General features: G+C 38.1%; 1 protein-coding gene across 1 annotated transcript; it reads left to right on the top strand.

Annotated features, from left to right (window-relative positions):
• Positions 1–9175: 9175 nt before the first annotated feature.
• Positions 9176–13289, top strand: LOC115928800 (stress response protein NST1-like). Its single transcript, XM_030996720.1, has 4 exons — positions 9176–9240; positions 11445–11500; positions 12495–13230; positions 13262–13289. The coding sequence occupies exons 3-4, from the start codon at positions 12515–12517 to the stop codon at positions 13287–13289; spliced, it is 744 nt and encodes a 247-aa protein (XP_030852580.1). The 5' UTR covers positions 9176–9240; positions 11445–11500; positions 12495–12514.
• The last annotated feature ends 333 nt before the right edge of the window (positions 13290–13622 follow it).

The raw sequence follows: 13622 nt of genomic DNA, 5'->3' as shown, positions 1-13622 counted from the left end.
CTGGTCATGCTGACTTCTGAACATTATGTGTGTGTATAATGTGCGTACGTGTACGCACTAAAAGGCCTGAAGATCACTTGCGAACGAGCATAGTGAGTGAACATTTAAACAAAAGCATTATTAAATGTCAATTTTTTTATATTGAATTTAGATAAAATAACAGGCATTCAACTTTGTAAAGACAACTGCACAGGTCAAGACATATTTCTATAACAGGGCCTATTTTCTCATTCAATTTCATCCTTATGTAGAACAAAAGTCATGTAGATAGCCTGTCAATTAATTAGGTTCCAATGCATAAGTTAATGTAAGCCTCTATATAAGAGGGCTCCTTTATGATGATGAACAGCCTCTTTGAGCACAATTTCCTTTTGGTTGTTGCTCAACGGGGGGGGGGGGGGGGGGATATGGGGCACCATTATTTGTTTAAATCAACACCCCATCTTGAGCAAAAAACCAAAAAAAATGGGGGGGGGGGGTCGCGCGAACCCCCGAACCCCCAGTTTGTACGGAATGCAAAATGTTTGTTCCACCTAAACGTATGCAGGTAAAAGATGAATGAAATCATTTGTAACGATCGAGGCACTGTCTTAATAACGATTTGCGCATATAATTTGATTATATATTACGAAAAGTGTTATGTACTTTATATGCGTATTAATTTGTGTGGACATTGCGGAAGATTTCCACAAGTAGTGCTCATTTTGGAAAATAATCAGTGTGTAGTTTCAGAAATGATTTCGTGCCTTAGCTTTGGGTAAGCTCTAATAAAAGTCAAATTAAATACAAACACACACACATTTTGCTATCTTTTTTAGCCATTCTTGATTACTTGTTAAACAAAGTATTCAAGTTTTATTAATACACGACAAATTTGAACTCCTACCTTGCATCACAAAATAAATGTTCCCCGAAACAAAAAGCCCCTCAACTAATTTAGGAAAATTTGATAACCATTTCTTCGATAAAGATTCCCTAATTGATGATACCGGTATAGTTTGCCTCGTGTATGCTAGTATTTGTTTTAATGGGGCACATCCATGTGTTAGTTTGCTAGGACAAACTCTTTTCAGCCGCTGTGCTTAACAGTGTCTGCACAATGAGACCAAGGAGCTGTGTGGTTGAAGCTCCTTATTGAGGCTAGGTTGACATCTTACTACATAGGGTCTGTAATATTTGACATTGTCAGAGACTGACAGAATTAGCCAATTAGGCTTTGCTAAAGGCTTGAGTTTATGAATTTTAGTCAAGTTTGAAATCAAAACTCTGTGCGTGCCTGCAGCCTGCAGACTACGGATGGTAAATGACTGGTAGATGTCAGTGTCTTGCTTTCGTAGAACTCTAATATCACAAATGTTAATAGAATAATCGTTTTTTAACTTTGAACCGAGGTTCTTGCCTTAATGTAAATATTATGTTACATGTATATAATTATTTATCTTTTTATTTAGTGTAAAATACCAAAGCTTTGTATTTAATCACAAGACATATTTTGCCTATAGTAGATGTAGAATAGCTTGTAGCTTAAGTATGTATTCAATAGTTATTCATAATTATTCATTACATTTTCATTCATTGCTCTGATACTTGTGTGTGTTAGTGGTATCAGACACGATCAGCATTAAATGCTATTTTCTGGTCCCATTTATCCTTCCAATGTTAAACGTTCACAATTGATTGTTATATTAATGTGCTTTTTGTTGGATAATAAAGCTTTAAACTCAAACTCAGATAGAAATGTAGATAGAAAGATAAATAAATAATACGATAGATAAAGGGATCAACTGAAAGAGAGGGATAGATAGATAAATAGTTGGATACACAGATATATAGATAGATGGATAGAAAGATAGAAAGAGGGATATACAGATAGATAGATAGATAGATATGATGTATAGATATATAAATAGATAAATAGATAAACACATAAATAGTTAAGTTAGGAAGAAATAATGAAATATTCGTTGGAAAAACAAAACATTAATATTCTGCTTAGATCTTTTGTCCAGTAAAGCAAATTTATTAAAAACCAGCGTTCTTGGAAACCTGACAAAGGGGTACAAGAGTTGCTAAGAGCAAACGTAAAACAACAAGGATAAGCGTGTTATAAAAGATGACGAAGCAATGTAAAGACTGGGTATTGCAAATGAAAAGGGAGGTAGAAGTACTAGAATGACAAAACAAAGAAAACGCCTAAAAAGGCGTGGAAGAAAGAGAAAAGAAGAACGGAAAATGGAACGCGAGAGAGAAGAGACTAGAATAGAGAGAAAGAAAGAGAGAGAGAGAGAGAGAAAGTGATAATTAGTAAATACACTTTATCTGTACAATGCTTATAATGTTGTTATGCATTTGTAATAGTTTGAGATGTAAAAATGGAAAGTTGCGATTTGTTATTATATATTAATTTCATGTTAAAGTAATGTAACTCCAATATCTTGAAATATTATGACAAAATATTTATATAATATCATTCTGTTATTATTTTGTGTGCATTGGATGAACATTAAAATAACTTTTAAAATAAAAATAAAATTTCCAGAATCTGGCCGGTTCCTTATCCTTATATTCCCTACAATTGAACATTTTCTTTCTCTATTGCGACTAATACGGAAGTGAGTCCTGGGCCATGACAAAGAATGACAGAAAGATGGTTGATGCCTTTGAACCGTGGTGCTACAGGAGGCTGTTGCAGGTGTCATGGAAAGATAAAAAGACAAATATGTGGGCCCTGGACAAGATTGAAACAGACTTGACCATCAGAAGGGGAATCATGGAAAGAGAACTAAACTATTTGGGGCACATTGTTAGGAGATCTGAAGTTGTTGAGAAGCAAATACTGCAAGGAGCAGTCGAAGGAAAACGGGGTATAGGTCGTCCATCAATATCTTGGACTGATGATATCAAGAAGTGTCTGGACAAGGAATGAAAGGTGCAACACAAATGGCAGGTGAAAGAGTTGCATGGGGTTGCATGGCGTGAAGACCAAAGCAGCGCTTTACAGCGCCACCTGAAGTTGATTATGATGATGACAATTGATTCAAGCCGCCGAAGATGGCGCTATCAACGAACAATTACGCTCACCAGCTCAGCCTTCGCCTGGCGTCGTAATAGTCCTGCGTACGCGCCTGCGTGGACTGATACGTGTGACGTCCATTCATGGCAGTACAAAGGGAAGTCGATCGTAGCAATCCACATTGTCGTTGTGCAAATCTAAAAGTCCCTAATTTCAGGTTCATGACATCTTCGGGTGGCAGCAAGTTGAGATCGCATTGCTTTGGTTTGGTAGAGATGATCAAAATCGAATAGGCCAGATTCTGTAACACAAATCGTAAATAACGTGTGCATGGTACAGTCACACACAGGCGCGCCGGAAGCAGTTTGGGATTGGGGGGGGGGGGGGGGGCAAACAATCCAAGGGCTCACCAGGGGCAGTGACGTAATGAGCAAAAACGTTTGGAAGGGGGGGGGGCAGAAGAAAAATCTCTTACACGTTACATGCCTGCCTCGCGTAACGTTTTTCAAAGTATTCAGAGTATTAACGATCAGGTAGAGCGTAAATTGGCGTGGGGTCCAGGGCCTGAGCTCCCGGAAGCTCAGGGTTTTTAGGCATTAAATTACGGTCAGATAAGCATATTTAGATACTTTATTTGTGTAACTTGGGGTCACTATTTGGCGGAGAGTCCAGGGAGCAGAGCCCCCGAAAGCTTAGGGGGTTTAGGTATTTAATTACGGTTAGATGAGCATCCAGGGGTCCTCTTTAAGGCCATTGATGTGGTCAAGGGGGCAGAGCTCCCAGAAGCTCAGAGGTTTAAATATTTAACTACGGTCAGTTGAGCATCCAGGGGCCTCCTTTGGGCTCTTGGTGGGGTCCAGGGGGCAGAGCCCCCTGAAGATCTTGTATTTTAAGTTTTTAATAACGGTCAGATGAGCATCCAGGGGACCGCCTTAGGGCCCTTGAAGGGGTCCGGGAGTGGAGCCCCCCCCCCCGTAAGCTTTGGGGTTTTAGGCATTTAATTACGGTCAAATGAGCCTATATTTTGATACCTCAATTGTGACATTGTCAGGTCACTTATTTTTTTCTCTCTCTTTTCTTTCTTTCTTTTTCTCTGTGACATACTTTTTCAACAATTGAAGGGGCTCAAGCCCCCAAGCCCAGCCGTTTCGCAGACCACGACATAAAGGCTTCTAAATAAGCACATTTTTTCGCCCGACTGTAAATTTGTCAATTTCTAATTGTCCAACAAACGCATAAAACGGTATGACTTTATACAAAAAAACTGAGAAAAATTACCGGAAAATCATGTCATTCAGCAACATTTAATCACTGGTATCGAATAAGAAATATACCCCCCCCCCCAATCAGTACGCCAGCGTTCAGGGCTCATGTCTTCTCACCCCTATAACAAAAAACAGGCACGCTTTCCCATTCTCTCATATATGGCCACGATATACGCGTATCGCTATTATAAAGACCTTTATTTTAGGTGGCATGCATAATGTGCAATGTTTAGGAAATTTAATTCCCGTTAACTTTCCTTTTCTTTGAATGGAATTTGTGTGTGATTTAATTCAGGTTTTTATTATTGTCATGTTCTTTGGGTTTAAAAATACAAACTATCTGTACTCCTTGACTGCTTTTGTTTTTGGATGGGGTGGGGGCGTTTGTTTGTTTGTTTGTTGTTGTTGTTGTTGTTTTGTTGTTGTTGTTTTTTTTTTGGGGGGGGGGGGGCAAAAATGCATAACTATCCTGGCTGTGTTTTAGAAGCTGTGCTATTGATTCTCAACATTTCAAACACCACTGTACAAAACCCAACTAATTTCACTAAAAATCGGTACTTTAGTGACAATTCATGACACCTAAATAGCAGTCAAATACAATTTTTTCAGATGTTAGATAGAATAATTTTAAAATGCAAATTGTGTGTCTACTACAAACTTGCCACTTGCCGATCAACCGCATCGGCATGATTGTGTGCATCTGTGTGTTATGAGTGTATTTACTATTCATGTATTTAAATGCTGCCTATTTACACGTAGTGCAGTGTTAACGGTCAATACGCATTAGCGTTGCCTTTCTATGTGGGTACAGTGGTTGTAATTGTATACAATGCAATCTGTATGTAGCCTACTCATAGAATTGGCAAATCCACACCGGTAGGGCGGCACTTTGAACGGTGTACCTTCTGCACGCGCGAGTTGGTTCAATTGTTTTTCTACCCCCGCTCGCGAATTTTTTTTCCGTACTCGAGAGGGCAAATACCCATGTGCGCATGCGCGTGGACTTGTGATTTCTCTGCTACTTCCCATACGAAATGTACATGTATTCGCATGTACTGTGCACGATTCGCGTTCTACGAGTAAACGATGGCATAGTAGTCTTCAAACACAGACTCTGATTTGCCAGTTTGACAAAACAATTACGCATATATCGTGCGTAGCAATAGTACTAGTATTCAAGTCTGAGTAGTTGTATGATTCAGACATTTTAGTGCTTACAGAAATGCATCCCAAATTGAATAGCATGGTATAGTAGTCTGCAAGCACAGACGCTAATCGGACAGTTTGACAACATAGTGTCTTGAGTAGTGCTTTATATTCAAATATGTGTAGTTTTATGATTCAGACCCTACTGGTGCGTGTATTGGAAAGGCATCTCAACTTGCAGAGTGGCATAGTAGTCTGCAAGCACAGACGCTAATCTGACAGTTTTGACAAAATAGTGTTATTCAAGTCTGAGTAGTTTTATGATTCAGACCCTACAGGTGCGTGTATTGGAAATGCACCTCAACTTATAGAGTGGCATAGTAGTATGCAAGCACAGACTCTCCTTTGACAGTTTGACAGAATAATATAGGCCTATTGTGTATTGAGTAGTGCTTTTATTCAAGTTTTCGTAGTTTTCTGTGTTGTGCCACTGCTCTCTCACTCTCTCTCTCTCTCTCTCTCTATCTCTCTCTCTTTCTCTCTCTCTAGCTCTCCCTCCAGTATGCTCGCACTCTCTGTATTACTTTTATTTATAATCATGGTCTGCTGAGAGCCAGAGAGAGAGAGAGAAAGAGAGAGAGAGATATGGAGAGAGAGAGAGAGAGAGAGAGAGAAAGAGTGTGAGAGAGCAGTGGCACAATACATAGGCCTACCATGGGGTCTGGAATCATTAAACTACACAAACTTGCATAAAATCACTACTCATCAATACACAATATATTATTATGTCCTTGCAGACTACTATACTACACTCTACACATTGAGATGCATTTCTAACGCACGCACCAGTAGGGTCTGAATCATACATCTACGCAGACTTGAATAAAGTACTTCTCAGCACACTACTAGTATGTGTCAAACTGTCAGATTAGCGTCTGTGCTTGCAGACTACTATACCATTCTATACAAGTTGGCGACTTGAATAAAGTACTTCTCAGCACACTACTAGTATGTTGTCAAACTGTCAGATTAGCGTCTGTGCTTGCAGACTACTATACCATTCTATACAAGTTGCAATGTATTTCCATATGCACTACTGGGTCTGAATCATACAACTACACAGACTTGAATAAGCACATCGCGACACATACGCATATTGATTTGTCAAACTGGCAAATCAGAGTCTGTGTTTGAAGACTACTATGCCATCGTTTACTCGTAGAACGCGAATCGTGCACAGTAGATGCGAATACAATGCATTTCGTATGGGAAGTAGCAGAGAAATCACAAGTCCACGCGCATGCGCACATAGGGTATTTGCCCTCTCGAGTACGGAAAAAAATTCGCCCCCCGCTCTGGGTTTTCCCAATTTCATGTAACGTGACAATGGTTTGTCTTTGTTTGCCATTACTTGTAATGTTTTCCGCCTCCACATAAAAAGGCTAATGATGATTCACTGCAAAATTTGACTTTTATCCTAATATATAAGCGTTGGTCGCTATATACTTCAGCAAGTTCCTGCAACAAAAAAACGACAGGGCTGTACAACTAGAACTTCTTGGCCAATTGTTTTAACCGCTAGTACTACAGGGGTGCTCTATGCACGTGTTGTTGCTGTTGTTACTGTCCATAAGGACCAATGCATTTCTTTCAACAATACAAAATCGCATGTTCTTTATACACAACAAGATTTAACAAGAAATATATACATGTATAAAATCGAAAAAGTTTAACATCAGACAAATTTTGCAACATAGATACCGTATTCGGGAAGCTTGTCTGAAAGCGATACATTTAAACAGCAATTTTGAGTTTTGACATCACAATATGCTGCCAATGAAAGGTATAGCCACTCGCTAATATAAGAAGTGAACCTAATAGTATGTTGGGTTTTCTTTTTAAAGCAAAACCTTAGGGACATGCATGTCTTTTGAGTGAAATGAAAACATTAATTACCTTTAACCCAACTCTATTTGAAAGGTATAGATTGTAATATATATTTTGTTTTAAATAGAAATATTTAGTAAATTCGATTCAATACCTCAATATGGCAAGAAAATATAGTCTCAGGTATAGAGACCAAACCGTACATAAGACACCATACAGTAATATATGAAACATCATAGTCCCCTCTCCTCGAAATTGATGGTTAATTTTGTCTGACTATGATGCATAAGAATGATTGAAACCTCAAGAATAGCCATATCTATATCATAGGGTTTAATATGATGATGGTAGGCTCAAACATTGTAATGATGGATAGAAACTAGCGTGGAATATTGTGCTTCCACCATTAACATGGAGAGAACTATTGTAACATTTGCGCGTGGGCATGAAGGCAGTGGGCAGATTAGTGTATGTGATTCAAATAATAATTTTCATACCACAAGCCAAAGGTCGGTTGATCATCCATTAAAATCCCTCATCCGTTTGTACATCCGTGTGTACATCCTGTTGTACATGATACTTGCCTTATAAAGAACTTCCTACACCCAGTAATAACTAGACCTACTATGTAACATGCTATCCCTGCTTATATCTAGCCATACGACAAATCTGTATACTATTGAGCGTGTAACGTGTTTGTGCGCGTATTCAGGGCGAAATCTGTACAAAGATGGCTACTTCCAGCTCGGTGATTAGGAAAGGGAAGCTTGATGAGTTACGACATGAAATCTTGTCGTACAAACCAGGCAAGGCTGTACCTTGTGATGATGAACGAGTGGTGTTTCCTGATAAGCTTGTTATTGGTACGATAGGTATACCCGAGCATGCGTACAGCATAGTCCCTGTCCTGAGAAGTGCTCTTTATGGAGTCTTAGAGCATCGCAAGCTTGCTGATGAACATCAAACATCTACTGATCAGGAATATCTCACCGATTCTATATACGTCATCACAAGAGAAGCTCTCTTCTCAGGTTTGTATATTGAAAAAAGAGCTTTGTTGTTTTGTTTGTGTTTGTTGTAAATCCAAAATGATACTACGCCTCCACTATGAACATGTATCGTTGGAATAAAAGCTATTTCATTAACTCTAAGGTAGGTTTTTGGTAAAATAATGAATTGCATTGACAAATTACCCCTCGTCTTTAATAAACTAGCATTGTAAGAATGTCAAAAAAATCTAAAATATGTTGGGTAATTTCTTATTTTGTTTTTGATTGTCTCTAAAAAACAATAATTCCCATGTGCCAAAAATGAGACAATGTAAACCAACTGCCCAATTTGTATTTGTATGTTTTGTAGAAGAAATAAATTCAAGTTAATTCAATTATGGCGGTTTGAAAAAAAACTACGCGATGATCCTGTTTGATGTTGTTATGGGTGTTTTATTAAGGGTTTTGGAATTGTACCATTATTACCCGCACTGCAGTTCTTACAAAATTCCCACATGACATTATATTTATATGGGACAACATAGATTCATGGATTCATCATTATTTTGGCAACCCCTTCTTAGTATGATTCCACGACTTTCAAACCCATGTAAGATTCTCTTTATGAAACGCATTAAGTTCACTGTTTATATTTTCACAAAATATTATTTTGTGTGGTTTCATGAAATGTTATTGCAAAACAATTCATTCATTTGTGTTATACTGGCATAATGCATGCAATTTATAGAACTACACAAGCTTTTCTATTTTGCTCTTTCTCTACTTCTGCATGTAGGCTAAATATCATGTTAATAGTATCCAAAAGGTTCATCATGCACAATGTATCAAATACGTTCTCTCTTACCATCTTACCAGTTTTAAACGAAGAAATTGTACGAGACCTTGCCGGGAAGGTCGGACGTATCGTGCTGTTACTAACGTGAGTATTAATCTTCTCGCTCTCCATATTCACATGGGCAATACATATTTGACTGATATACATGTAGACTACCATTTTTGTAATCGCATGGTAATGCTGGTACGCTTTAATATGGCTAGATGATTTCTTTGGAATATTTATATGGGTAAAAGAATTTTTTTGTTGGAGATTGAGCCCATTCGCTTGTATAGTAATGCGGATACGTTTGGGCGGGGGGGGGGGAGCAATGTCATGGTTTGCCCCTAGCGGAATAATACTTAGATATTCACCACTGTTTATCACTTTTGTGTATGCAAACATGATCTTATAATGTTTCTCCTTACTTCTGTTACCCGAATTTGACAGCAAGGTGCCCGAATATGTTCGATATCTTTACATCTTTAATATCGACAGTGGCGTAGACAGGTTCGTACACCTGGGGATGACTGGGCTGCCAACGCTAGTGAGGGCGCTAAGCGCCCGAGCGAGGGAGCGAAGCGACCGAGCGGGGGGGGTGTCCCCCCTCCCACGGTAGGGAGCTTTTGCAATTTTGAACTTGAAATCGTGCAATCTGATGCATACTTAATGAGGTAAAATAACACACACAAGCGTGTACGCACACACACACATACTCACACACACACACATACTCAAACGCACACACACACACACACACACATACTACGCCTTGAATGGACAGACATACATCGACAAGATCTACACACCGTGGCATACGAATACAGAATGGACTGACACATAGTATTGCATATTGAACCACACTACGTATTTATTTATCTCTGTGAATTTTGCTGTTACACCTCTTCAGAAAAAAAACCAATGTCAACTGTGTACACGCAGGTATGGTCTTTGTTGTCTTGATAGGGGTATGTGGTTATGAATGAAAACAGCCTCTGTGGCCATTTGTGAATAGAACACATAAACAACAAACAAATAACGATTAAACTTTGAACAATATGTCTGTTCATTTATAAAGCATAATGAATACGTACATACTATGCTTTTTTTACCTCAAAGAAACAGGCATAGTATCCATAGATGGATATTGGCTGGCGGCTCATTAACATACAGATACAAAAAACATAAACAGTATCACTATGATCCATGGAGTAATAATACTGATTTGTAAGTTTGTGAAGAAATCGGAACCATAACGGCATTGCATCGTTTCAAATTAGGGCATTATTTACTTCTATTTGATCTCAGTCTTATAATAGTAATAGTAATAATAATAATAATGATAATAATAATAATATAATAATAATAATAATAATAATAATAATAATAATAATAATAATAATAATAATAATAATACAAATAAAAAATAATACTAATACAAATAATAATGCTAATACTAATAGGTTCCTTTTATCTCGCATTTCAAGACAGGGTAAATTCACACTGCGTTTACATGAAACAAACTTCTTTAAACATTTCAAACTTATGTCTTCATGCATCAATCAACATACTTTAAATGAATACAAAACAAAGTGCATCTTAAATAAAACAAAAATAAATAAATAGTTAACAATACAGAAAAGATGTAGCTGCTGCAAGCTTAACAACAAACTAATGTATACCAGTCAGTCTTGATATCAGTATTAGTGTAACAATAGTCATATAGTGGGAGCATGAAGTTGAACAATTCATGATGTTTGTCTGTCACGAATTATTATGTATACTGTTGTATCACATTCATTTTCTATTCTGTTTTAGAATTGGCTTTCACCGTGTGAATGCGGCTAACAATAAACACAATTACAATAATGATGAGGATTATTATTATCATCATCATAATTATTATTATTATTAATATTATAATTGTTATCATTATTATTATTACTATTATTATCATCATTATGACTTATTAAGTAAGCAAATATCATTCCCCAAAACCTGGGGGGGGGGGATGCATCCCCCTCATCCCCCCCCCCCCCCCCCCCCCCCCCCCCCCCCCCCCCCCCCCGTTGTCTACGCCCCTGAATATCGACATTATGAAGGATTCACGGTCATAAATTACGGCGCTTGAGGGCGCGTGACATCGTTCTGATACCGCAGACCGAAATAAACACATTTTCGGGGCAATGTGGCAAGGAAAATCGGTAACAATTTCTTTTCTTTGACGTGGCCTTCGGTAGATACGGTTGAGAATCAAATTGTGTGCATAATAACGATTGTGCATTTGAACATTTTCTCATCTTTATCAGCCCGTCTCTTTTCGACTATTACCAACGATGGATCGAGGCAATAAAGAAGTTGACAGGTGAGTTTGCCCATCATCCTTTACGCTAGGTGGGACGATAAACTGAAGACGTATGAAGGTGTTTCTTAAACAATTGTGAATTAATAAACAATTGCACTGTTGATACACACAATACAAACCACCGTATTGATTAAAAGAATGGACAAATGAAGAGATAAATGAATAACATTACGAGCCAGATTACCTTCGCGCATAAAACTTTTGAATATGCAGGTTGGTAAGTTTTGTTTACATATTTGAGGATTGATGTTAATTGCAAAGAAATTAAATTGGTAGGTACGAGTATCTAACAATGATGACACCTGCTATAGAATGGTTTTTAAACAGTTATGACTAAGATGACAAAAAAATCGAGGAAACAACCATAATTCATGCAATATGACCCTAAAATCAAGTACTTATCTTAGTTTTCTATATTATCCATTATGCATTCAATTTCGATCATGATGATATCGTGAACTCTAACACGCCCTTCGTCAGTTCAATTTGTAAATTAAATACCTTTTCCTTCCTTGTGCATGCATGCTGATACTTTCCTCTTTTTGTGTAGGTCTGTATTATTATATAATAGGTCCATGTGATTACAAATTTTCATTTTCATAGTTGTAAATGTATAATTATCTCCTGACTACGGCTATGTTTACTCCCTTTTCAGGTTCTTCTGCAGTCTTTTTTCTTTATTACTTTTCTCCCCCCCCCCCCCCCCCCCCCCTCTTGCTCTCCATATATCCTTCTCACACTTGCCAGTTCTATCTACAACCCTAGAAAATGGTGGTATACTTTATGCACATACAGCACGTTTAATGGCAATATTTGAAAGCACAGATGTGAATGAAAAATGAACAGATTCGATCCTTACTCTGGTGTAAAAAATATACCCCCCCCCCCCTCTAAAAAAAAGAGGGATTAGGTGACTAATGTGTGGTACATAGAGGTCATGAGACGATTAAATGACTACTTTCGATTAAACTGTTTTTTTTTTGTGTGTGGATAGGTCACGTCCCTATATGTGCCATGGTACCTACATGGCAAAGGAAAGACATCGAGGAGGCAAAAGATAAACTAAAAAAGCTCGGGATCACTGACATCTATGACCTACCTCCCATTGGTGGCAATCTCTCAGATGAGAAACGGTTGCTGAGGCTTGATCTCCTCCATGGATGCCTGAAGAAAGGTGACGAAGGGATATCTGCTGACTTAATACAGCTGTATTCTTTACCCAGTTTTGAGCGGTTACGGAACCAATGGAGAAAGGATGTCACAGAAACACAGAAGAGGCACGGAGAAGACATAAGAGAAGAAGAAGTAGCAAAGAAGTTACTCCGAGGTAGAATTACAGACTTAGAGCAGGAACTCAACGATTCCCGTGCAAGTCGCGCAAGCATAGTCAGTGAAAAGGGAAGACTACAAGATACCATGAAGGTTGAACAAGAAAGGCGTGAACATAGTGAAAGGGCAATGATGGAAAACGAGAAAAGAGCAAAACAGATAATGGAGACGTACAAGCAGAGGGAGATGGAATTTGAAAAGAAACTACAATCAAAGGATCTGCGTATCGAAACAATGGCTAAAAATTTACAGGGGACAGAAGAGAAGGCAAGACGTCAGGTTGAGCGACTAGAGACCGACAACGAAGAAATTATGACGAAATTAGTGTCTAAGCTACAACGGGAAGACACTTTGACAAAAATGCTAGAGGAGAAAGAGCGGAACGAGTCGACTCTCAGACAGCAAGTTGAAGAATTAAAGAAAGGAAGAGAGGAAGACAGAAAAGAAAAACAGTCAATAGAATTAAGCTGGAAGAAGAAGCATGACTATAAGGAAGGGCTTTTGGAGCAACTTAAGCGTGAGACCTGGAAGCTGAGAACCAAAATTCAACTAGAAAGTGAGATACGATCAGCAGAGCAGAAGAAGAAAGCAGAGACACATCAATGGAGTTTCATTCCCTGGGTGGCTTCTGGAAAACAAGCTCAGAGTGGTAAGACTTTATTTGCCAATCTCAATTTCCTTTAAAAGTTTAAAAAACAAACATTATACTATATACGTCCAAGCCAATTTGTTGCTACTTTTTGAAATAAGTATAATGTGAAGCTTATCAAATCCTATATGGTCTTTATAGCTC

This window comes from Strongylocentrotus purpuratus, unplaced genomic scaffold (genome assembly GCF_000002235.5).
Source record: "Strongylocentrotus purpuratus isolate Spur 01 unplaced genomic scaffold, Spur_5.0 spur5_contig_856, whole genome shotgun sequence".
In the NCBI taxonomy this organism is placed as follows: domain Eukaryota; kingdom Metazoa; phylum Echinodermata; class Echinoidea; order Camarodonta; family Strongylocentrotidae; genus Strongylocentrotus; species Strongylocentrotus purpuratus.
This window is presented reverse-complemented; position numbering and strand designations above follow the sequence as displayed.

What these genes read in the sequence shown, in the direction of transcription:
- LOC115928800 (XM_030996720.1), top strand. Translation starts at nt 12,515, where the DNA reads ATGGTACCTACATGGCAAAGGAAAGACATCGAGGAGGCAAAAGATAAA. An exon ending in AACGAGTCGACTCTCAGACA is followed by an intron (nt 13,231 to 13,261) that starts GCAAGTTGAAGA and finishes AAAGGAAGAGAG; the next exon opens with GAAGACAGAAAAGAAAAACA.